Source organism: Corvus brachyrhynchos, unplaced genomic scaffold, assembly GCF_000691975.1.
Source record: "Corvus brachyrhynchos isolate BGI_N302 unplaced genomic scaffold, ASM69197v1 scaffold28, whole genome shotgun sequence".
In the NCBI taxonomy this organism is placed as follows: Eukaryota; Metazoa; Chordata; class Aves; order Passeriformes; family Corvidae; genus Corvus; species Corvus brachyrhynchos.
This window is the reverse complement of record NW_008246058.1, coordinates 6,260,128-6,283,583: the sequence shown is the minus strand read 5'-3', so window position 1 is coordinate 6,283,583 and position 23,456 is coordinate 6,260,128. Positions and strand designations below refer to the sequence as shown.

General features: G+C 41.2%; 1 protein-coding gene across 1 annotated transcript; it reads left to right on the top strand.

Moving 5' to 3' along the window:
- The first annotated feature begins 449 nt into the window (after positions 1-449).
- On the top strand, positions 450-20,140 carry SLC30A8 (solute carrier family 30 member 8). Its single transcript, XM_008642669.1, has 8 exons — positions 450-529; positions 7,484-7,688; positions 11,555-11,693; positions 15,326-15,479; positions 15,995-16,184; positions 16,582-16,687; positions 18,844-18,978; positions 19,998-20,140. The coding sequence occupies exons 1-8, from the start codon at positions 450-452 to the stop codon at positions 20,138-20,140; spliced, it is 1,152 nt and encodes a 383-aa protein (XP_008640891.1).
- The last annotated feature ends 3,316 nt before the right edge of the window (positions 20,141-23,456 follow it).

Here is a 23,456-nt window from a genome sequence, read left to right as displayed (position 1 = left end):
CCAGGCAAAGCAGCCTGTTTTAATCACCCTCCTTCTCTTTTTCAGTGCATTCACTCGAGCTCCTTTGTGCACATCGGTGTGTGCTCTCCTGTGCTGGACCCTGGGCCCGTGACTGGGACAGCACGCACTCCCCGCGTGACCAAAGAGCAGATTCAGCACCAAACATGGGTGGGAAAAAAAGAAAAACAGGGAGGGAGGCCCGAAACCTCCAATCTGACACGCTCAGGGAGTTACTGGTTGGCATGGAGTGATGCCGCTGGCACTAGGAAAGCAGCTTTCTCTCACAGTTTGTCTCAGGTTTATTGGGAAGATTATTAAAACATTTTAATTTAAAAATATTTGGTAGAGACTTCTGTATAAATCAAGAGGACATTTCTGCCCATATCGCTTCAGACAGAGAAAAGAGAGTTTAAAGGGAAAAAACAAGCCAAACCCCATCGACTTTCCTCATGGCTGCTAAAAAGAGTCTTGAAAGAGCTTGTCTTGTGAGCGAGAGGGACACCAAGAAGTACTCCTTGGCCTTAGACAGGTAACACAACTCTTTGTTTCCTTCACTGCCATTTCTGCATCAGAGCAATATGAGATCACCGATCTGCCAACCAGCTGCAGGAGTTGAAGTCTGAAGAGTATCACCATGCATACATTTTACTACTTTCAAAATGTTTTGTTCAGTTTTTTCCTTCCCAAACTTTCTTATTAGATATTTGAAACCTTTACTAGACAGCAGTCTGATGTGTCTGTGTCTGTGATGGATTGAACCAATCTACTGTTGAAGCAAGTGTCTCCTGCTATGTATTTTATAAGCTTAGTAGATTTATTGTAGGATGCAAAACCTCATCGATTATTGTGCAATTTTAGGCTGAATTATAATTGTGCGATTGACACCGTGTTTGACTCAAGGCTCCTTCATGCTTGAATGTCTAAATTATCCACTTGGTTTGAAAGAAAGATGATGCTATATTCTTGTGGATAATCTATTGGACTTAGAGTTAATGTACCTCTTGTGTGCCAGAGGTCCTGTGAGTAAAAGCTTGCTAGAGTGGGGAAAGATCCTCTGAAAACATATGATATACTGTAGATTGGGTTAAAAAATGACTATAAATGTCTATCACGAAATAGTTTTGCAGTTTAACTTATTTTCATTCTTCGTCTTGACTCAGACTAGCAAGTATTTTTAAAAGAAAATAGCTGCTCAGTTACAGCTTAGCACCTCTTGACATTTCCATTATCTCATTGGTTTTCAGGTTATTTATTGCTTGGCTCTCTTAAAACATGTGGGACAGAAACTTGGTGTAAACACTGTCAGTTCAAATAGAAATCTGTCTCTGTCTCTTCATGTTCTTATACTGGGGTCAGTGCCATCATATTTTAGTCAATTGAACATCTGGGTTATTATTTAAGTATTATTACATGGCTCCATAAATATAGATGGCACTGTCCAAAATGACTTCTGTGGTAATATTTATATTTCAGAAAGATCCCGTATGATTCTGCAGTTCATTTTAGTTTTTGAAGACACTCAGTGCTTTTTGAAAGTTTGAAGTTTTGTGGGCACAGCTTCAGTACTTGAGGTCCTTTGGCCCCTTGCAACCTCTGGACACAAAGGACAGCTCAGGGCAAACCCATTATATGGTCCCCTGAGACAGGGACAGTTGTTAGGCTGCCTTGTGAGGAAGCAATTTTTTCCCTGGATCACCAGTAATGGGGAATATCCCTGGTAAGATGAGAGGTAAAATGCACACCAGGGACAAGTATCCCTGGCAGTTGATCCTCCCATCTGAGAGCTGACTCATGTTCTGAAGGAGTCAAATTTTTTCTAATAATTATTTCTTAATTTAGGATTGAAATTAGTTGAGGTGAATTGCTGAAGCAATTGTGATTGTTGGGCTGATGCTGCCGCTACATGCAATAGCCCCTGAGATGGAGGGCTCTGCAGTGGTGGTCCCGAGGTGGCTGAGTGATGGAGGTGGTAACACAGCTCTCCAAAATGAAGACAACTTGTCGTCTAGCCATGTGACTTTTGTGCTGCATCTCCATTTTGCTTTTTCTGCCAGATGAAATTTGATTAACCGCACAATCTAATTACTCTATTCCAGAAATAACCAAAAATGGGCGCTGAGAGCCAGAGTCTCCCTCCTGTTGGAAAGAGCTGGTAGCACAGGGGAAGCCCTTGCCCTGCTCCCTGTTGCACCCAGCAGCTTGGGGTGCCAGCCCGGTGACCCAGGGTGCCAGCCTGTGAGCCACAGCCAGCCCATCAGGAGATGCAGCCTTCTGGGCCTGGGGTCACAGAGCAGCTGCCTGCACAGCTACAGGTGTACTAAGCTAAGAGTAGTAATAGGCTTATCTGTTGTAGATGTGGTCTCACAAATCTGTCTGTCCCAGGTGCAGGACTTTACATTTGTTCTTGTGAAATTACAGATGGCTCCTGTTGAGCTCTTCCTCCAGACTCCTTATGGCAGCCTTGCCCTCCAATCCATCAGCTGCACCTCCAAGGTTGGCATCATCTGCCAATGTAATCAGGGTGCACTGCACCTCCCCCTCCAGAGGAAGGCATTACACAGGATGGGTCTCAGGACAGGACACGACTTCCCACCAGACTTGAGGAAGGTTATGAACTATTATGGCTGCAGGGTCTGAAGCTGAGCACTCAGATCCTCCTGCTTCATGCAAAAGTGTTGTCTGTAAGTCATATACCATCTATCTTTAAATTAGATCTAAACTAGGTGTCTGAGGTAGTTTTGTTTGGTCTTTTCATAGTCAGTGGTGGTATTAAGAGAGAATTAAGTTCTTCTAATGATTAATCATTTATGTTCTATTTTGTCTCTGAGACAAGAGAAAAAGCAGGGGAAAAACCCAGCGGTGGGCAATGCTGAAAGCAGGAAAGTCATGTGGAAATGTTGGGGTTTGTCTTCATGCAAAAGTTTTTAACAGAGGGCATTAACATGACCTGTAGATATTCCTATCTATAGGCCTTAGACTCATAATTGGTTCCTGTGTGCCAGGCTCATACCAGCAGGTAAAAAGTTTGAAGTGAACCTGGGAGATTATTTCTTCAGGTGAAGAGTGATTTTCTGTAGCAAGAACATAAGGAATATTTTCTTTTTCTCCCTTCCTGCAGGCAATATGAAAACTCTTATGAGATCAAAGACTCATCATCAAATAAAGGCTTTCCACCACTCCTTATCCTTTACAGAATCAATGCTCAGAAGGGTTATAGGTGTTTCTTGTGATTTCTGGACTGTTTTAGCTGAGGGCCCTGTGGTTATGTCTCCTTTGTACTGGCTTGCCAGCTGGTCCTAGTAGCACACAGTACTTTAGCAGACTCGGCAAACCCAATCCCATTGCCTTTGCCCTCCTGCAGGGGACATAAGGACCCTGCAGAAAGGACTGTGTCTGCCCAGTACTGGCCATATGCCATCTCCAGTACGCCCACTTCAGCTTTGGCCACTTTCTCTGAGAAAGAAAATTAGAACCAAGGTAGTAACTGATATGAAGTAGAAATTAAATAACTAGGGCATCAGCTCAGAAAATTGATGGTTCAGAGGTATAACAATGATACACAAAATCATGAATGATGTGAGGCGGGTAAACAGGGAATAGTCATTCATTATTTCTAACAGTATAAGAACTAATTAAAATAGCAGGCAGACATCTTCAGAGTGACAAAAGACACATTGTTTTTACACACATCATAATTAAATTGTGGAACTCAATACTTTCAAGTCAGCTGGTTTTGTGGAATAAAGATGTGTAAAAAGGGGTTGGACAGGAGCTCTGGTTCAGAACTGGGGAGCAGTAACTCTCTGGGAATGTTCCTCTTTAGTACTTTGACATTATGTATTCCTTCACGCTTATGACAGAATTTGGATACTTGGCTCCATGCACCTCTGGTCTGTCTCCAGGCAGCTATTGTTATAGTGTTATGGAGAAGGAAAATTATTGACAATGCTTTTACCCATATAGGGCCAGGCCCTCAAAATGAGGCCAAATAAAATAACTAAGGCATGAATTCCTATCTACTGGAAAACTAAATGTATGCAAATATATAAATATTTGCCTTTATTTTGTGCCCTCAGTAAGGAAAATGAGAAACTGGACAGACAGGCTATTAACAGGGTCTTAAATACCTTGGAAATATTCAAGATTGGTACATCAATTGAAATCGGAATGGTGCCAGCATAAGGGATGTGACTATGGCTTTGATGAATTTTTCTCTGAAGGCAGTTTCATTATCCTTTCAGGCACCAGAAAATTACTGTTTTCCCTCATGAAGAAGATGATCTCCTGTGGAAAGTGCAGTGATTCCACATTTTCCTCTTTTGACTGGGGAACTCATAATGGTCTAGGAGGATAGCAATTATTCCCATAAGCCTGCAGATCAAGGCACCCAGCAGATCAAGTGAAAATAAACAGAAAGGAAGTTGTAATAAAAAGCTATTGCTAATGATTTGTGTGGAATCTGCAATATGTATTAATATTTTCTGCTTCCCCCTTCCGGGCATGACTCAGTTGGAGCCCTTCAGTGACATTCCCCTGACTATCTTTTTTACAAAGGAAAGAGAATTCAAACTGGAGAAAAGATTATGTTTTAATCTGTGACTTTGCACAGAGATCTGATGCTCAAAGGCTGTATCTTGCTCTAAAACACTATGAAGGGGTTTCTGGTCTAACACAGCTGATCTTTGCACTTTAAGCTTTTGATTCACACTTTTATAAAACTGCCTCTTAGATTCTTAGATTCTTTTAATTAGTGGCAGGCAGCTTTTGAAAGAGAAAAATAATGGTTACGTACAGGAGCTGGCAGGAGTTTTCCCAACTCATTAGGCCAGATGCTGTTCTGCAAGTTCAAAGGGAGCAGTGAATGCTTCCCACCTCTGGCAACTGGGGCACTTTTATTTAGGTACCCTTTAGACAGAAAAATGTGACATTTGTGGGTTTATGCTGTCTCTGTTTGCTTTTGCATCTGTCCAGCAAGATCTGAGGGGCAGTGCTTTCCTGCCCCTCAGTGATGCCCCGAGGCTTTGTTAGTTGACAGAGAGACTGGAAGACAAAAAACAAAAGAGAGTGAGATCACAGAGTGACCTATTTTGCTAACAGCAAGGAAAGGACTTGGAGGCTCAGAATCTGCAGCAGTAATTTTGGCACTCCTGCCTGAGAGGCTGGTGAGCTGATCATGACTCATGTCATTAAGATGATTTTAATGTTCAATGCCAGCTGATGAAAATTGAGGTAAGGGGAAATTAATTTTACATGCAAACCATATAAAAGCATTGGAAGTTAACTCCAGAGAGAGATCATGAGAAAGAAAATCTTGCCTGCCTGGATCTCCAGGGGAGAGTGAGAGAACTACAGCATTTTATTCAGCCATCTGGAAGGAATTAATTTGTGGTACCTTCTGTGTCTAATTCATCAGGAAAATATTGTACAAAAATGACACAGTGCACATTAAGAACCTGATAAATGTAAAACTAAAGGACTGGAGAAGGACTGGCTGGTGGGGACCCCAGCTGCCAGATGGGCAGCCCATTCCCCAGGCAGTCCAGCTCCCATTTATTTGTTGTTGTGGGGAAAATAAAGGAAAATGCTGACAAAATGACTAAGAAGACTCACTGTCTCCAAACATTATGCATTAAATCTGACCAGTTGCTCTTTCACACATATGTACAAGGGGAATCAGCCATCTCTGCTGAGCAAACAGAGACCACATGCTAACCTGGCTGGGAAAGAGGCTGACTCAGGGGAACACCGCACCCTTGGAACATCTCAATAATATTTACAGAACCAAATCCACATTGATTATCTACAGTTGCAGAGCTTGGCTGCCTAGGTGGGTCTTCTTTCTCCGATACCTCTGTGGTGTTGATGAACATAAAAGGCCAAGGCATTCACAGCTCTGCAGGTGCCTTTGCCTCTTGCCCATCAGTGTGGGGCATCTGGCAGGACTTCAGACATGCTGAGCAGCTGCAGCCCCCTCAGGCTGCCCAAAAAAAGCAGCTGGAAAAAGCCTGTGATTTCAGTACAGTTTTTTCTTGACATTGACTACTGCAGGTTGGCAGCCACCAGCTGATTTCTTTCCAGTGAGATTTTAGGCATCTTGACACTTCTATAAACCATGCAGAAACACTACAGAAAGTCACCAGGACTCTTGTTACTTCCTGGCGCCCAGGTTTCCTTCACTCAGCTGAAGAAACAATTCTTCCTGGTCCCAGAGAAAAGTCTGAAGTCAAAAGGGGGAAAAGCCACTGGGGCAGCTAAGCTTAGCCCCACCCAGGCTGATTTCAGACTTGAAAAAAAAGCGGTGGAGTTTGCTGTGTTTCTGGGTAGCCCCTGCACACACAGACCTCAAATAGCTGCAACATGTGGTTATATGGACGTTGTGTATGTGCATCTTGGCAGAATTCATCCTCTGGTGCCACAGTCTCAGTACACTGTGATCACATCAGGAGTAGCTCTGGCAACAAGGGTTGTATTGGGAGACACAGAATGGTTTTAAGTCGAGCCTCCTGGGACAAGGTTTAGAGGGGGCTTTTTGCCATTTGGGCTCCTTTTCTATTGAGAGATAATGAGAAGGGAACATCCTTGCTCACCAAACCACCTTGGGAGATTCTCTGAGTTGCTCTACTGAGAGCACCAGATGTTGTGGTCATCCAGGAGCTTCCACAGTTGCAGTGCAATGTGCTTGGCCCAGGAGCTCTCTACCCCCACCCTGTATTTCCTGTGCAGGAATCCTGAGAGGGACAACACTGAGGTTTTGTGGCAGAGCAGACTTGGCTGAGAAATCCCCTTGTGATGGAGCAATGCTCAAAGAGCCACTTCTGCTGGACTTCTCACCGTTCCACAAAATCAGTGGTGCAAAGGATTCAACATACTATGGAGAATTGATTTATTTGATTTTTTAAATACCTTTGAGATTTTTTGGCTAATATTTTCTATGCTCAGGCTCTGCTGGAATATTGGTAGATTTTGTACATATGTGGAAATTTGAGATAAAATAGTTCTGTGTGCAAAGAGATGAGAGAAATATCTTTAGCTGATTTTATTTAAGAAAAAGAAGTTTGGGGTGGTTTTTTGACTAGTCTTCCTGACAAAGTTGTTTGGAATAAAATCCTGACTTTTTTAGTAGAATTTTCTCCATGTTATGCTGAATTTGGTAGCTATTTGCATGAGGTACAACTTTTTCAAAGTCATGTGGTGTGCATGAGACACACAGGTTAAGAAAGCGACCCTGCGCTTCATAAACTGCTAAATGATGTAGGAGCGCCCAAAGAGCTGGGAAACACGGCCAGAGCACTCATTTCATGTGCAACTCCGTCCCAGAGCCTTGCTTGTGCGAACAAGCCTCTTCTATGACCTGCTCTGCTGTTCCCAATGCTGCTTTTATCCTTTGAAAGCATTAATTACATAGTTTCTGGTGCTGTAGGGCTAGACGCCTGAATAACCACGGTTTTTCTTTTCTAACCTTCTGTTTCTTTCTATCCCAAAGGATGAGCTGGCTTCAGAAGAATTCAAATGAAGAGAGGCAGCAGCAGGAAGCAGAAGTCACAGTAGCTAATCCAGCGTATCACTGTCACAGCTACTCACAGACCTATGAGAACAGAAAGAGGGAGCAGCATCAAGCCAGGAGGAAGCTCTGTGTAGCATCAGTAATTTGCACCTTCTTCATGATTGCTGAGATAACAGGGGAGTATGTGTGTTCAAAAAGAGTCCAGTCAGGTGCCCAGCACAGCCACATTCTTCCCTTCACTCAGACTACAGGGACCATGGTGACAGGAGTGAACCCACCTGGCATTAAATAACTCTCCTTTGTCCTTTAAAAGAATTGGGAGGGGGAAAGGGTTTAAGTGAAATTATCAAAATATTTTCATATATTCATTCAAGGATTGCATCTGGGTAGGAATACAAAGATCTGAAATGGTCTGAACTGTTCTTCCAGGTCTTAAGCTTGACTAGAAGTGACTAGCATGTCTTAGCATCATGTCACAAAAGGTTTCTAATAAATTGGGTTACATTCTTTTTAAAAGATTAAAAGATTTTACATATTTATCCAGGCGAATGAGACCTCAGCACTGATGGAGGCTGCTAGCAGCAGGATCTGAAAATAAATGCAAGAGTCTTTACAAAATCCAGGGAAATCCAGGGCCAGATTAGCCATCTGTTTTTCTGCAGTTAAGTCAGTGTATTTATATCAGGGCACGTTTATCTTTTAAATTGGCCTGCTGGTGTGTCTCTGGATCAATGGAAGATTATTCCCCTACCTAATTAGCTTTCACTTCTGAACCCACCCTACAATACCCAGTATAGGTATTTGGCTTGCTCATAGAGCATCAGCTTTCATTTTGTCTCACTGATAGGCTCTCTCCATGGATTCTGTGATATTTATATCCACCTGATAGTTCCTGGCTCTTTAATTTGCCCTTCTCTGCAGTGAGCTGAGGTAAGGGAAGGCATGAGGAATCCCACAGTCTTTTGCCATATGTGTTCCAGTCGATGTAACAAAAATCAGCCAGGAAGGCCTCTGAAACCCATATTTTCCCAGCTCAGACATCTCTGGAGCCCCATGAAAACGAAACAGAAAGGCTTTGTCTTCCCCACAGGTGAGAAGTGGAGGCACTGACAGAGTTGCTACATTTCTGCATTCTCCCCTGGCTGCCAAACCCAGCAGGGACTTCTCCAACTCTTCCCTCCCATGTACTCCCTCTGCACGAAGCCCCATTGTTTGTAGGTGACGTGCATTTCCCCCATGAAAACCGGTGCATGCTGCTAATCCCCATGCAGCAATTTCCCGTGCCAGAAGTAATGCATTATTAACAAAACCATATAATCTGTAGGCTTAAGTTTGGTGAATGCAGCTATGCTGGAGGATAATTGGAAGGACAGATGATATGTTAACTAAATGTTTCGTTTTGCTTAATGAATCATGCAGCTTTTTTGCAGTGACAGCTTAAGTAACAGGCTTGAAGATCGTTTTGCTTCAGACCATTAAACTTTGACAAACCAGTTATTAACTGCAGTTACAGACAGCTCTCTGTGGAGATTTTTGTAATTATGAACCATACATTTAATTTTTTTAATCATTAGGCAAGACTGCTGTGCCTGATGATTGACCACTGAGTGACTGACAATTTCTACTGCTTGTGGTCTATAAAGCTATAAGCATCCATTGTAGGGAACGGTAAGTCTTAAAGGCCACTTGTTGGGAGTATTGATAAAAAGCTGTAAAAGCCTGTAACTATTACACACATTTTGCTCCTGAAGATAAAGAATGTCTTCCCATCCCCTCCTTGCCCTCTAAGGGCAAACAGCTTCCGTGGGCATTATTATGCTAAACAGAAGAAACAAAGCTGCATCACTCTCAGGGAGGCTGAGAAGTTGTGCTTCTTTGAATGCCTAGATCTTTCCTGATACTTTTTCACAAACCGTCTGTGCTGGCCATTACTGGTTTCCCAAACAGGGCACTGCTGGTTGAGCCTGATACACCACCAACTCCCTTTGAAAGACAATTATCTTCTGTTCTTCTAAGGCAGATCCATCACAATTTGCATAGACTTGGAGATATCAGTCAGACCAATACCATCCTGTGTGGAGCCCAGACATGAAAGTGCTTTCCAATGGTTTTTGGTGGTTAAGGACCAAATGTGGATTTCAAAGTACTTCACTTCCACTTGGGCAGTAGAAAGAAAGACAAACCCTGCATGCGGCCTCATGTCAGAGCAGAACATAAAAACTTGATCAGTGAGACAAGTTGCTAAGTTAAGCAGACTGAGATCTCTGAAACTCACCCGAGGCATTAGTTATGCCATCAATACATAAAATAAAATTTTGCAAACATTTTTCCAAGACAGCAGGCTAGAAGTAAACTTTTGAGATGCTGTCCCACAGAACACGGCAATAGAGTATATAAAAGGGTTTTGCCCACAGCTTGTGATCAACATATCTGTTTGCTGAAAGATACCCAATGCCTGTCTTATTAACATCTGGGCACTGCCAGACAAGCCTTCTTCCCCCTGCTATGCACAACTGCCTCCCTCTTGAGATACAGCTACTCTGCAAACAGTGAAAGTCTAAGAGATGTGCCATGACCAAAAAGTATCTGTGCATTTATACTTGAGCATGTGCTGGGCAATACTTATTCTGATGAATTTTTCATTTTACTGTAAGGAATGAGATGCCCCCAAATTCCGCAGACATGATTTCTCTCTTTTGGGAAGTAACTTTGGGCAAAATTCTGTGCTGAAAAATCTTAGGTTGTTAGGTATTCTAATCTAAAATATGCATAGAGGAGGAAATTAAATAGACAGTCCATCCTGCTGGCACGAAAATGCTCCAACTATAAGGAAACAAGAGATATATCTACATGTCCTTTTGGCAGTGGTATGTTGCCAAAGATTTGAACAAGGCATTTTATTGTTTCAGTATCCGCACTGTAACAAATATACATCGTGTTGCAGTATCTGCACTGTAACATTTTATGATGTTTTATAGGCTTCATTGATTCTCATATGGGTTGTGGTCAGGAGAAATTAGTGAGCTGAAATTAATTAAATGACTGAAGAATGAAAATTATTGCCAAATGCAGAAACTAGGTGTTTTGGCTCTATTATTTCACATTTCTGATGAAAAGACTTCCCTGTTGTAATGAGTTGGAAGGACAGTGGGATCCTTGTCTTCTCCTGCAGCCACCAGCAGCTGGGGCAGTTTAAAGCAAACTTTTAGTTTATTGGATTTGCCTTTAGCCCTGAGACATGGTTAGAAGAATTTGGCAAAATAATGATATTTAGCTTATTGAGTAAAAGAAATAAAGAATTAAAATAACCCAAAATGTTTTGAATTTGGTGGGGTTTTTTCTTCAGAATCCACATAAATCTAAACCCCCACAGAGTAAAATTATATTCAGCCACATTTTTTGAGCTCTGGCAGGAAAATTAAGTTGTGCATTACGGATTCAAAATGGTAGATTTGTGCTGAGAACAGAACATTTTTCTCTATGCCCTCACTAAAATGATTGATTGCTTATCACAGTTCTCCTACGGGGACCTTTCCATGTATTCCTGTTTTAGTGTTGCCTGTGACAAATAGAGTCAGGCAGCAGGAAGAACATTCATATTTTCCTATGACAAATAGGAAATGAGTCCCATAAGCTAGGTCTCTGAACTGCTGTACATACATAAAAATATCAGTGTTCTGTGAAAAGATAGTGGGAGGATACTGGAAATGTGATTCCTAATATGGCTTTTCACAAAAAATCAGATATTAAAATAGTCAACAGTCCAATAGTAATATAACTACAGAACTAATGTATCACAACTCTTATTGTTCTTAGGTCTCTCTCTAACAAAGAAATCTGGCTTATGTATTTCCACTAGTTCATACCTTTCATTGCTTGAATGAGGTACAAAATTAAATTATCTTTGAAGATGTTTGGGTCTTGTGTATGATGACTGAAAATTGAGTGTTCCCTTTGATTCTCAGCAAAACAGGTCTTGAGTTTGATGTGGTTGGCTCAACCTTCTGACCAGAGCCATGATGTGGACACGTGTTTCACACAGGTGGGCAGATCGCTGGGAGCCTGGCGGTGGTCACCGATGCGGCACACATCCTGGTGGACCTGACAAGCTTCATGATCAGCCTCTTCTCGCTGTGGCTCACCTCCAAACCTCCTACCAAACAGTTAACTTTTGGGTGGCATCGAGCAGGTAGGAAATATGTCACAGTATGAATATGTGGAATGGGAAAGAGAAGTTATCACAGCCAGGGGCTGGAGAACATGCTGATGTCCAACATAGGTCTGCAGGCATTGAGAGACAGTGCACTAATGCTCCGACAGGTCTCAAGACACAAAACCAAGAAAGACAGTGATTTTCAAAGAAGAGTCATCTCTTAGTTAAAAGCATGTCTTTCAGTTCATTATTTACCATAGTTTTGGGCTGGTGCTAACTTTGGTTGAAATAACAGTAACTTCTTTCAGTGACTTGAATGTGTGGAGGACTGAGCTCTCAATCTGTTATGAAACACAAGTTTCTATAAAAGCAACAATAAAAATGAGGGTTTGCTCCATTTCTAAAGCAAATGATTAAATTATTTAAAAAGTCAGCAATGTTACATTCATAGAAAAGTGAGATCCTTTAACATTTACCCTTTTCTAGATTCTCTTCTTTCATATCTCTTTATCACTGTTGGTTTTTATCAGATGCAAACACAGGCAGGTTTTTTAAGCACTCTGTCCTCAACCTAAAACAATGATTTTACAGATGATACCTAATACCAAAAGCCTGACAATCAAACACAAGTGTTTTTATAAAAACAAGACACTAGCAAAATATTAACCATGAGAATCATTTTCTGGGAGTATGAGTCTGTTCAAGATTTAGACACGTAAATATCAATGCCTCCATGTACATGAGCACCTTTAAGCATGGGGTCCAGGTCTCTGATACATTCAACAGAAATCTTGACTCCATTCAGCCTCCTAAACATGGAAGTCCAGTGTCACATCTCTAGAATGTTTGAGGTTTATGCATGGTAATGACAGCTGTTGCACAAGACCCATAGCAGACTGCACAGGGTGCCAAGCACAAGACCAGGGCATGTCAAATGTGACCAGACACTCACAGTTAAGAAACCAGTATTTTTTCCCAGTCAGTCAATGGAGCAGGGAACTGTGTCAATCACCATTAATTTGATGTCCATTGTCCACAGGGCAAGCTTAGACACTTAGCTAATGCCTCCAGGAAGACAATTTAGTTGTCTCTGTCTGAATCTCATGCTGGATGTCTCAGGGCTCAGTTTTGTCGCTTATATGTAAATGATTTGTGATGTTTGAAATCCAGTTGCCACTCTGGAACTCTATGAGTCAATTATACACCTTGTGTCAAGCCATACATGGAGGTGTTAGTGTATCTCAAATGACTCTGGACGCCTGTGCACCTGAACCAAGGACTCAGAAGATAAATGCTTCAAGGATGTTCAGTAGGAGGGTCCAGAAAGAGCTTCTGACTCAGATGTCTGTAGGCCAAGGTTTGTTGGAGCTGCAGAAAGTACCAGGGAAGACATATGCCATAGTCATCCTGTCTTTCTGTAGCTTCCTGAGTGTAATCTACCAGCTCTGCAGGAAACAGGCTGCTGGGTGAGTGGGAGGTTCAGTATGGCTCAAGCATGGCTGGCATTGTGTAGACAACACACAGCTGAATTTTGCAGACTTAGTAAACTACTACTTAACATCAGTTGAGCCACCATTACTTTTTATGTTTATGACCTCTTAGCCTGGGGGGAAAAAAGTGAGACACCTCTCTCGCTAATGTAGGCAGGTTCAGCCACTTCATGTAACTTCATCCTCTGTTGGAACTAGATTATTTTTATTTTGTCATTGCAATGCAGAACTTCAAAACCAATCCTTTATTGCCTTTTTATCCTGGTAGCAAAGAGAGCCTTGCATCAAATGTTAGAAGCTATTTAATTGCATTCCATGATTGGTATCCTGTTTCTTGCTTAGTTTCCTGGCTATATTTTCAGTTTAATATGCAGGTGTGTACCTTAATAGAGTAGCCGAGGGCAGTCAGGTGGCAAAGTCACTATTCACTGACTACCAAGGTCTTGCAGGTGCAGCCCTCCATGTCACTGGAAGCTGTTTCTTCACTGCTTCCCTCAGACTGATAGATATTGTCACGAAAAGACTCTGTATGGCAGTGCTGAGGTTTAGCAGAAGCCATCTGAATGCCTCCTGCCCTCCATGCCAAAGCAGTGCAGCTACTTTCAGCAACACAGAAACACAATATTGAATAAGACTGATAGTGTGAGCCAAACTATTTCCAAGTACAAAAACTCTCTTGCACCTTAATTTCCCTCAGCTGTGACTCAGAGATTCCCACACAATCCTACACTATTGTTTGCTGTGCTCTGTTAGTGCTAGTAGGTCTGAAAAAAAGTAACTGAGAACATCTCAAGTGAAGTATTTAGTGCTGCTGAACTGGTCTGTAAGCTTAACTAAACTTCTGCTAAGATACTCCATTGAAAAGTAATATGTAAAGATGACTGCTAATGTTCTGTTGTGGAAGATATACCTAAATCCACACAGGTGAATGCCTGTGTTCACAAGAGCTCTTGGCTGCTTTCATGTCAATGATAGCACAGCCATCAACACCTTCAGCTGGGCCAAGTTTGCAGGTTCAGCCTATAACTTGCAGAAAAAAATTGTATTATTTATGTTTACTTCTATCTACTTTTAAGCAAAACTAGATTCCCCTGTTGGTGCACTTTCATTTATTACTTGCCAGTTTTAGGCAAAACAATTATTTGATAAGCATTTCCAGCCTGCAGAAGGGGTGATCCTCATAAAATTATGTTAAAAATCATAAGCTGTTTTAATGGATTGTCAGTGGAGGTCTGTGCAAATGCTTTCTGGTTGTCTACTGCCTTTCACTTTGCTGTGAGCTTGCATTTTCTTTGGTATTGTCTCGGTTGTGCTCATTTACCCATTCAAGTCACATGGCAATTACTAGTCCCACATCCTATTAAAAGCATGCTGCACGTTCATATGCACTTCCCTGGACCTCTCCTATAACAGTGCAATAAAAGGTGGCCTTGGGGACTGGATTTATTTGAGCCCAACTCAAAGCCAATAGAGACAAAATTAAATTTTGCTACCCCAGGGAAAAAATAACTTCTTTTGTTCTCATCACAGCTAGTGGCGCAAAATGATTTTGTGGCAGTGGCAGGATGAGTTCCGGGATAAGTTTTGCTGACAGGACCTCGCTGGAGGCTGCTACTGTCTTTCTGAAGTGTGAGGTGGTGAGAGGTGTGCAGAAACGGGGGAGGCTAATGGAGGGGGATTATGGCTGACAATGGGTTTGGGTGAGCTGTGCCTTTCTCCTTCCTTCAGACCTCTGCTCCTGTTGATGCCTGAAACCTAAGGCATCACTGTGATGAAGATAACCTTGTTGGGGGAGGAGGGCTGGTCTTTGGGGGTTTCACACCACACTGTCAGGGCCAGGCAAACTCCTTTTGCTCCTCCCAGAACTCCCCAAATGATCTTTTACATCTCTCCAGTTTCTTAGAATGTTGCATGAACTCAGCAATGGAAAGGGCACAACAGTAGGAGCAGGTAGAACAGGGTTAGGCCACCCCATGCATAAGGCTACCCTGGATAGCCACTGGATTTGCTATGATCAGAAAGGAGGTTGACCCATTCTTTGTGAGCATCAAGTCTGCCAGCATACAAGAAGCAGCTCTCCTCGCTATAAAGCTCACAAACCTGGAACCATTATCATCAACCTCTTAAAATTTCTTGCATTCCTATTCTGACTCAAAATCAGATTGTTTTAATTCCTAGAAATTCTGGGAGCTTTGATGTCTATGATAATTGTTTGGATGGTGACGGGTGTGCTGATATATTTGGCTTGCATGAGGCTGCTACACCTGGATTACGATATTGATGCTACAGTGATGCTCATTACCTCTGCTTGTGCCGTGCTCGCCAACATCCTGTAAGTTATTTTGTTCTCCTCTCATGACATTTGAACCTTGAACCTGCTGCTGTAATTCAATAAAAAAACTACAAAGAGATAACGGCCTCAAAAATATTAAGTGTTTATAAGTTCCATGAGGATATGGAAAAGGGTCAAAACGAGAGGTCCTGCTTCTCATTGAAAGTTGCAGCTGCTCTCCTCCTTTCTGTTAGCTGCCACCCTGGAAAGGCAATTTATGAATGTACAAACCCCAGGAAAAGATTATTCTCCATCTCACTTTTTATTAGATGTCAGAATATTCAAGAACTCTATAAAAAATGTGGCCTCATTAATTACCCCATTCACAGTCTTTCTTGATTATGCAAACCACTGAAAACCTAGGAATTATCTGCTCAGCCGCTCTGCATCTCTACTAGTGTGTCAGATTTTACTGTTCAGCATTCAGAAGTGAGAGGGGTGATGATGTGTATGACCTCACTGCTTTCAAGGATGCAATATATCCACTGATATTTGCAACTTTACCTGTCTTGCAGACTAAGCCTGATTCTGCACCAGACTGGCCACAGGCACAGCCATGGGGCACAAGCCAGGGAATGTGTGTCAGTGCCTCTGGAAAAGCCAGCTCTGAGCAATGCCAGCCTGCGGGCAGCCTTTGTGCATGCCATTGGAGATCTATTCCAGAGTATTAGTGTGCTAATTAGTGCACTTATAATCTTCTTTAAGGTTGGTTTTATTAGTTCATGTGCCTTCCCTGCAATCAAGGATAAGTGCTATTTTCACAGCATTGTGACACTAGGTACTATGTAAATATTTCCTCTGTCTTAATCATACACATTGTAATTGTGTCAAAGAGAATTATTCTTTTTCTTGGGAACTGAAATAACTGTTGAGAGTGTAACCCTTGCTTCTTGGTGTCTCAACTGGATGCTTTGGTGTCTCTCCCTTTCTTCATCTGTAGCACCTTCATTCCCTGTACTGAGGCTCTCTAACTGGCAAAGGAGGCCAGCATTCATTCTGTACTAGTTGAATGGGATATATTATTCTTTAATGTTAACTAATTAAAAATGACAATAACCACAAATAATGAAATTAACGAAGTGGTGTTTTCATATTTTTCTAGCCACAGTACAGAATAGCCGACCCAATCTGCACATTTGTGTTTTCCATCTTTGTTTTGGCAACTACCGTCCCGATTTTAAGGGATATCTTGACTGTCTTAATGGAAGGTAAGACCTGATTCCAGAATCAATACACTTACATTATGATTTTTTTCTGTTTCTTTCTCCATAATGATTATATATGCTAAAAAAAAAGTATAATAGCACATTTCTGAATCAGTTTCTGATATTCTCACGACTCTGATCGTACTTTAAACCGACTTTCAATTTTAATCAAAACAGTTTTCTACCATTACATTAGGTTTACACATATGCCAGTTTTTGTAAAAATCAGTGTACTAGTGTTTTGCTAATGAGCTCTGAGTTTCTTTTGTTTATCATATGTGTAGCATTTCTTTCTATCACCCCTTTGGCATATGAGATGCCTACTCACATTGTTCATTGTGTATTTCCTTTACCCATGTGAAATACATGTCTTTGCCAAGAAAAAGTGCTTTGACTGTGCTATGAACTGTGTCTGTGAAATAGGCTGAGTGCAAGAAACAGAAGTTTACAGGATTTTCAGTTGCACCAGTCCAGAAAAACAAGCTATTGGAGCTTTCCAGTTGTGTTCAAGTGCATGGGAATAGAGAATTCTCAGCACAGCAGCAGCAAGAAGAGCCAGGCTTAGCAATATTTAGTCCTGTCAGATGTGGGCCTGAATATTTGTTTTGCAAGGCCAAATGACTTGAACAGTCACAGATGCATGTTTTTGCCTTCCTCACATTGAATAATATAATGCAAACTCTTTCTCAGCTATGAAGACATGAGGATTAAAGGGGAAAGTAGCTCTAACAGTGCAGGTTTTGAATGGCTACTCAGTGTGACTGCCTGAGTGGCTACTTCTTCTCTCTTTCACTTGCACCTACTGCTGTTTCAATAAATAAAATATCCAATATTGTTACAATAGTCTCATTCTAGGGTTTTTTTGCCTTCAGTGATTGTGAGATAGAGATACTTCCATGTAGAAGTATACCTAGACAAGAGTGTGGCAACTAACTGTATTTTGGTTGCCAAAATATCAGATCTCTTGATTACTGGAAAAAAAAAAAAATCAAACTACCAGGAAGGGGGAGCAACCCTTGACACTCAGGAGTTTCTTTGTCAAAGCAGTAACTCCCAGCTTCTGTAAACAGTGCTGACATGCCAAAGTCATCAGTGCTCTGTTCCCCTCTGCAACAAGCCCACTGTCCTCCTGAGCAGCTCTCTGGGGATTTTCCTATCTCCTAAGTAGCATATTCTGCCCAGAATTTTCTGAAAAGGGATTGGAAGCTGGAGCTGCTGTTTCAGTTTACTGATCCAAGTGGATTATGATGAGTATAGCTGTTCACATAGGCATAGAGATACACTTATGAAAGATGTTGGTTCAAGGCCAGGACATGATCTGGCTAAATAGCTCACTACCGTATGTAAACTGGACACCCAGATTGTTCCCTAAAACATGCTTGAGTCTCAACCTTCCATGGAGAAGTTTAAAACAAGGGATAGGATTCAATAGTACAGTGAACTCTGAAATAGATGGGCTTTCCAAAGCATCGAATACTTTTATAAAAATGATACATCTAAGTGAATAAAGGTTCACGATTCATTTTCCTCTATGGATCATCATTCTTATCCCTTAAAAATATTGTTTTCCCATTGTACTAGTTTGAAAACAAACCAGTGGGAGGCACCAAGTCAGAATAACAATTTAATGGAAATTAAAGAAAAGGAAAAAAAGGTAAAAGAAAACACTGGTTCAAACTGACGGAGTCAAGATACAACCTGAGTCCCTGTTAGGCAGGGTGGTGGTAGCAGTCTGGTAGAATGGTGGCTGCAGTCCTCTGAAGCAGTGATCCTGTAGTAAAGGGGTCTGCTCTTCCTCAGAAAGTCCAGTGGTGGCTATGTAGCTCCTGTCCTCTGGAAATCCAGTGGAAAGGATTGTCTCTGGTGTTCAGAGTCTCAGATTATATCCAGGATGGAATGCTTGGTTCCTCCCTCTGGGTGGAGCATCTCACAATGGGGTAATGAGTCATGAGGCAAAGTGTTGATTAGGCTCATTAACAGAAGATAGTCCGAGGGAGTTATGTCTGAGTCATGTGGCAGGACAATGATGGACAATTAACAGAAAGGTAGTCTGGGGGGAGGAGGCAAGGAAAACACTGCCCCACCTGATTTCAAGAGCTCATGAGGATGGTAATGGAATACCCTGCAAGCCAGGACACCCATCAATTTCTCCTTTTCAGGAACATCAAAAGGATTTGCTTATGATGCCATAAAAGCAAGAATTTTAGCAGTTGAAAAAGTGGAGTCCGTTCACAACCTTCATCTTTGGTCTCTGACAATGAATCAAACTGCTCTCTCTGCTCACATTGCCACAGGTCAGTAAATTTCTATAAGCAGGGAGTAACTATCCAGCTGTTGTCTAGTAAAGGTCAGTCTTTCTTGATTCAGATTAAACTGACCATGTATCTGTTACTTGTCAAAAAAATTGTCATCATTTTGTTGGGAAAATAAAACCAACAATAATAACAAATAAAGCTCTCAGATCCTCCTCCCAGAAACCTTGACTAAACAACAAGGACCTCTCCTTAGCCCAAAACTTGAAAGCTGCAGAGGCTGTGGGGCAAGGAAATAAATGGCAAGCTATTTTTAATAAATTAAAAGAATTAGACTCAAACTGGATTTTTCTCACAATTTTGTCAAACTTGAAAACTGTTGGTCTCTACAAGAAAAACTTACAGGGCAAATCTGCATTCCTGATGTATCTCCCGCAGTAAAACAATCTTTTAAAATAGATGGAGTTTAGAAGTAGCTCCAGTTCATCTTTTAAAATATTATTTTAAATTGTTGTTCTTATCCCAGTTGACAAACAGTCCACTACCCAGGTCAATTTTCTTACTTGTCTGTCTGCTTTTTATGTATTAAGAAAAAAAAAAAAGCCACCTGTGTTTGACCAAGGACAGGGCTAGAGGTGAAGTCCTCCATGGAGTCCCCACTTTCCAAAAACAGAGGGTCTATCAGCCACCCAAATCACTTGGCACTGCTGCTACTCCCTGACTGGATGAACTAATCTTTATTAAGTATTTCTGCTTTCCTCCAGTCTTCAGCCAAACTGAATTTCTATGGTGATTACTTTTAACTTAACTCTTGCCAAAATTGCATATTCCAACTACATTTGAATGAACAAATTTTGCTGACATGGAGGTTCCTGAAAGGAGGATAAAAAGGACAAGAAACACTTTTCAAACAAACTTCCTGTTCCAAGTTTCTGTCTATCCTAGAAGTATACAATATCTATATTTGATATCAATGTCTATATTAGAAGTATACAATACTTCTTTAAAGTATTGTCAAAATGTATGTGTTTTGATTATTTTCTGCTTACTATCTGTAGCAGACACAACAGACAGCCAGAAGATTTTGAGAGATATTACCCAAGTCTTGTTTGAGCACCACAGCTTCCACTCCATCACCATTCAGATTGAATCAGGACAGGATCAGAAAACAGACTGTGTCTTCTGCCAAGAGCCCAGGGATTAAAGGGAGCGGTGTGCTATGCCAAATAAATTTATCCCCTCTTACAGGTCAATGGAGACTATATGTGCTGGTTGAATGTAATTGATTAACAACAAATGGTAATTAACTGAAATAACAAGCCCTGCCATTGCAGGCAGAGCACGGGCCTTTCTTTGTTGGTATCATCTACCATGAGAGAACATGTAGTAGATCCAGCCATCAGCCAGGTTGCCTGTCCATCAGCAGTTTCTTTCAATTACAAGAGGAATATCTAAATTATTCTTGACTAGACCAGAAGATCGGCAGTAAAGCAACATTTAGAGTGCCTGTCTGTAATTGCAGGTAACAAAAACCAATCAACCTTCAAATTACCAACAGACAAATTATCACAGGTATAATGAAATGTGAGTTTGGTGTTATTAAAGCTCAACACTCAGGATGAAAGAGAAAATTTAAATTACCAAAGAGTTGAAGAAATCTGGGAAGGAAAGTGATGGTAGCATGTGCTTTCCCTGCCTTTTGGCAGACACTCTTCTTCCTGCCTATTAAGGGAAGTATCAGATATGTACCATATTCTTCTGCATGGATCACAAGAGAATTCATTCTGTTCATATTTGGCAAATAGCTCTTTGTTTTAGCTAACCCTATTTATTTTTCAGCCAGCCTTCAGACAAACTCTTTCTTGCCAGGCATGGGCAGTATTCTGTACTATTAAGACAACCCATAACTCGAATAGTGCTGCACCATGATAAGTTACAAGAGAAGATTTGAGGTGGATTTCTGTGTGTCCATATCACAAGGTACCACTGAGTCATGGCAATAAAATAGTCCAGGTGCTCTTAGAAAATGAAAAAATAATCAGGGCAAGGAAAGACTGGGACCCATTGTGAACATCCTGTCTGATGTCATAGCTCAGAGTTCACGCCTGTGGGGTGTTACCTAGTGACACTACTTCCCTGAAGTTATATCAGGTAATTGGAAAAAGCCTTTGGCATATCACACAGCCATTCACTTTAAAGGGAAGTGACATGCTTCTCCTTCAGGTAACTAATTCCCATGTTTCCTAACAAGATCTGAGTCATGGTTTCCCCGAGTGTTCCCACAAAACCACTCCAAACCACATGCTGCTTGCTCACTCCCACATTCCCCCTCCGCTTCCCCTGGAGAGGAGAAGCAGAGGCACAAAAGGTAAAGATTATAGATTGGGATAAGAACAATTTACTGGAAACAGCAATGAAATAAGAGAATGAACAGGAGCAGCAGCAGTACCAATGACAGAGTGTACAAGAGATGAACAATTCACATGAGTGCTCACCTGTGGCAGTACCCCACTGTGCTGCCACACTACATGACCCCAAAGGGACCCTTTCCCCATCCCTGGGAAATGACAGGAGGTGGTATAGAATAACCTCCAGGTCTTGGCCATGCCCCATCCTGGCTACTGCAAAAAATTAACTCTGTCCTGGCCAGAACTAGGACAATGTGTTAAATCTTCCTCTTTTACAAACTTGGCAATGCTTACAGCAGAACTGACAACAAAGAGTCAGGTCTTGCTGCAATCCCTCTATTTTTGTCCAACCAACTGAATTAAACTCTCGCCTGTTAGCAAAAGCAGGGCTTGCACTTCAAAATGCATGCTCCATTGCTCCAAAGAACTTCAATTCCGCCCCTGGCTGTAACAGTGCTTACCATGCAGAACTAGGCGTAATGTTTTCCCACTCCACAATTCTCTCTCCAACAGCTTTGGGGCTCACTTTACTAACAAGTTTGTTAGAACAAAATAAATTATATGATACCAAGTGGTACTGAGTTTCCAGAAACAGTAATGGAAGGACCATTGTGTTATTAAGGTATAAATAGACCTTGCTTTTTAGGGAATTCAGTTTTATTAGCAATAGGTTCACATTAGTTTTCTCCTTTATCATTCTAAGGAGATTAGAATTTTTTATTGGGGCTTTTGACTACAGATAATACATAATTATGTGATGATGGATTGATGTATTAAGCTGGCATTTGTTACCTGGTAGGGGGAACAAGAAATTATTCTGCTTAGTGGAAGATCTTAGTCAGGTAAACCTCCCACTGAAATCAGATGAGGTATTAAAACAAAACACCCGCTAGGAATTTCATGAGTATCTCATTACTTACCAGCTTGAAAGAGCTGAGGCCATAGCAGTGATATTCAGTACAGCAATAAAGACAATTCTTGCCCTTCACAGCTGAAACTCCAGAAGATAAGACACAAATAAATCAAAGCACAGTAAGAAATTCTAAATGAAGAAGTTAACTTGTATTTCAGCCAGTTTCTCTGCTGGTATAATTTAGCCTAGTTGCCTCCTACCAAAGGCAACTCAGCTGTGCTTGTCAGGCAACCTGAGTATTCTTTTCATTACTTAGAGAGGACAAGTTAATAGTGTGGCCATTATATGAAAGAAAATGTCTTTCCAAGTGTTTGGAACAAAATGAGGACACAGACCTGAATATAATAGGGAATTCTGAAGAGTTTTATGGTCAAGGACAATGTAAAAGATAGTGCATGGGTGACAGAAACATCCATATAGGACACAAATTCAGTTCTGAGATTAAGGTTGAGGTAGGGAAAAAGACCAGAATTTTAAGAGCAAGAGTAGATTTTGGAAAGAATTTAAACAGGCGATATGGTCTACTAAGAAAGTTATGTTCAATAGTAGAGCTGTGAAAAAGCTGGATGGAAGCAGCAGAAGAGGGACTGGAAAAAAAAAAATTCAGAAGTCAGTACCAGGACTGCTAAGGCTATCATGCAAATTAATTGAAAGTGGGAAAGTGTTTCATTATGTTTGGAAATTATCATTATTTGATAACTAGTTATCATTAGTTGTCATTATTATTTGAAAAGAGGAGCAGTGACATATAAAAATGTGAGGAAAGAAGGAGTTAATCCAAAATAATGATCGGCAATGAAAAGGAGAGAGGGGCAAGTTGTAAAAATGTTTTAAGAAGGAGTTGAGGCAGCAGCTTCCATCCACAGTAATGTAACCTGGGTATGTGAGTAGTAAAGGTCAGGGCAGGATCAGGGAGGCAGAGGAGAAGTCTGGGTTTGTTAGCAGCAGCAAATGTATTTCAAGCAAAAAGAATTTAACCACATATCTTTAGCGAAAGCTAGAGACCTAAGGCAATTTAACCTAAATATGATAGATTGAAGATGAATTTAGAGAAAATATTTACTTGTAGTTATAAATATTGCTATAAGGAGCTATGCATATGAATGTAAAATATATGTTTGTTCTTCATTCCTGTCTAAGTCTGATCCTCAGGGATATTATCTTGTTATAAGGTTGTCTTCAGAGTACTGTCTGACTGA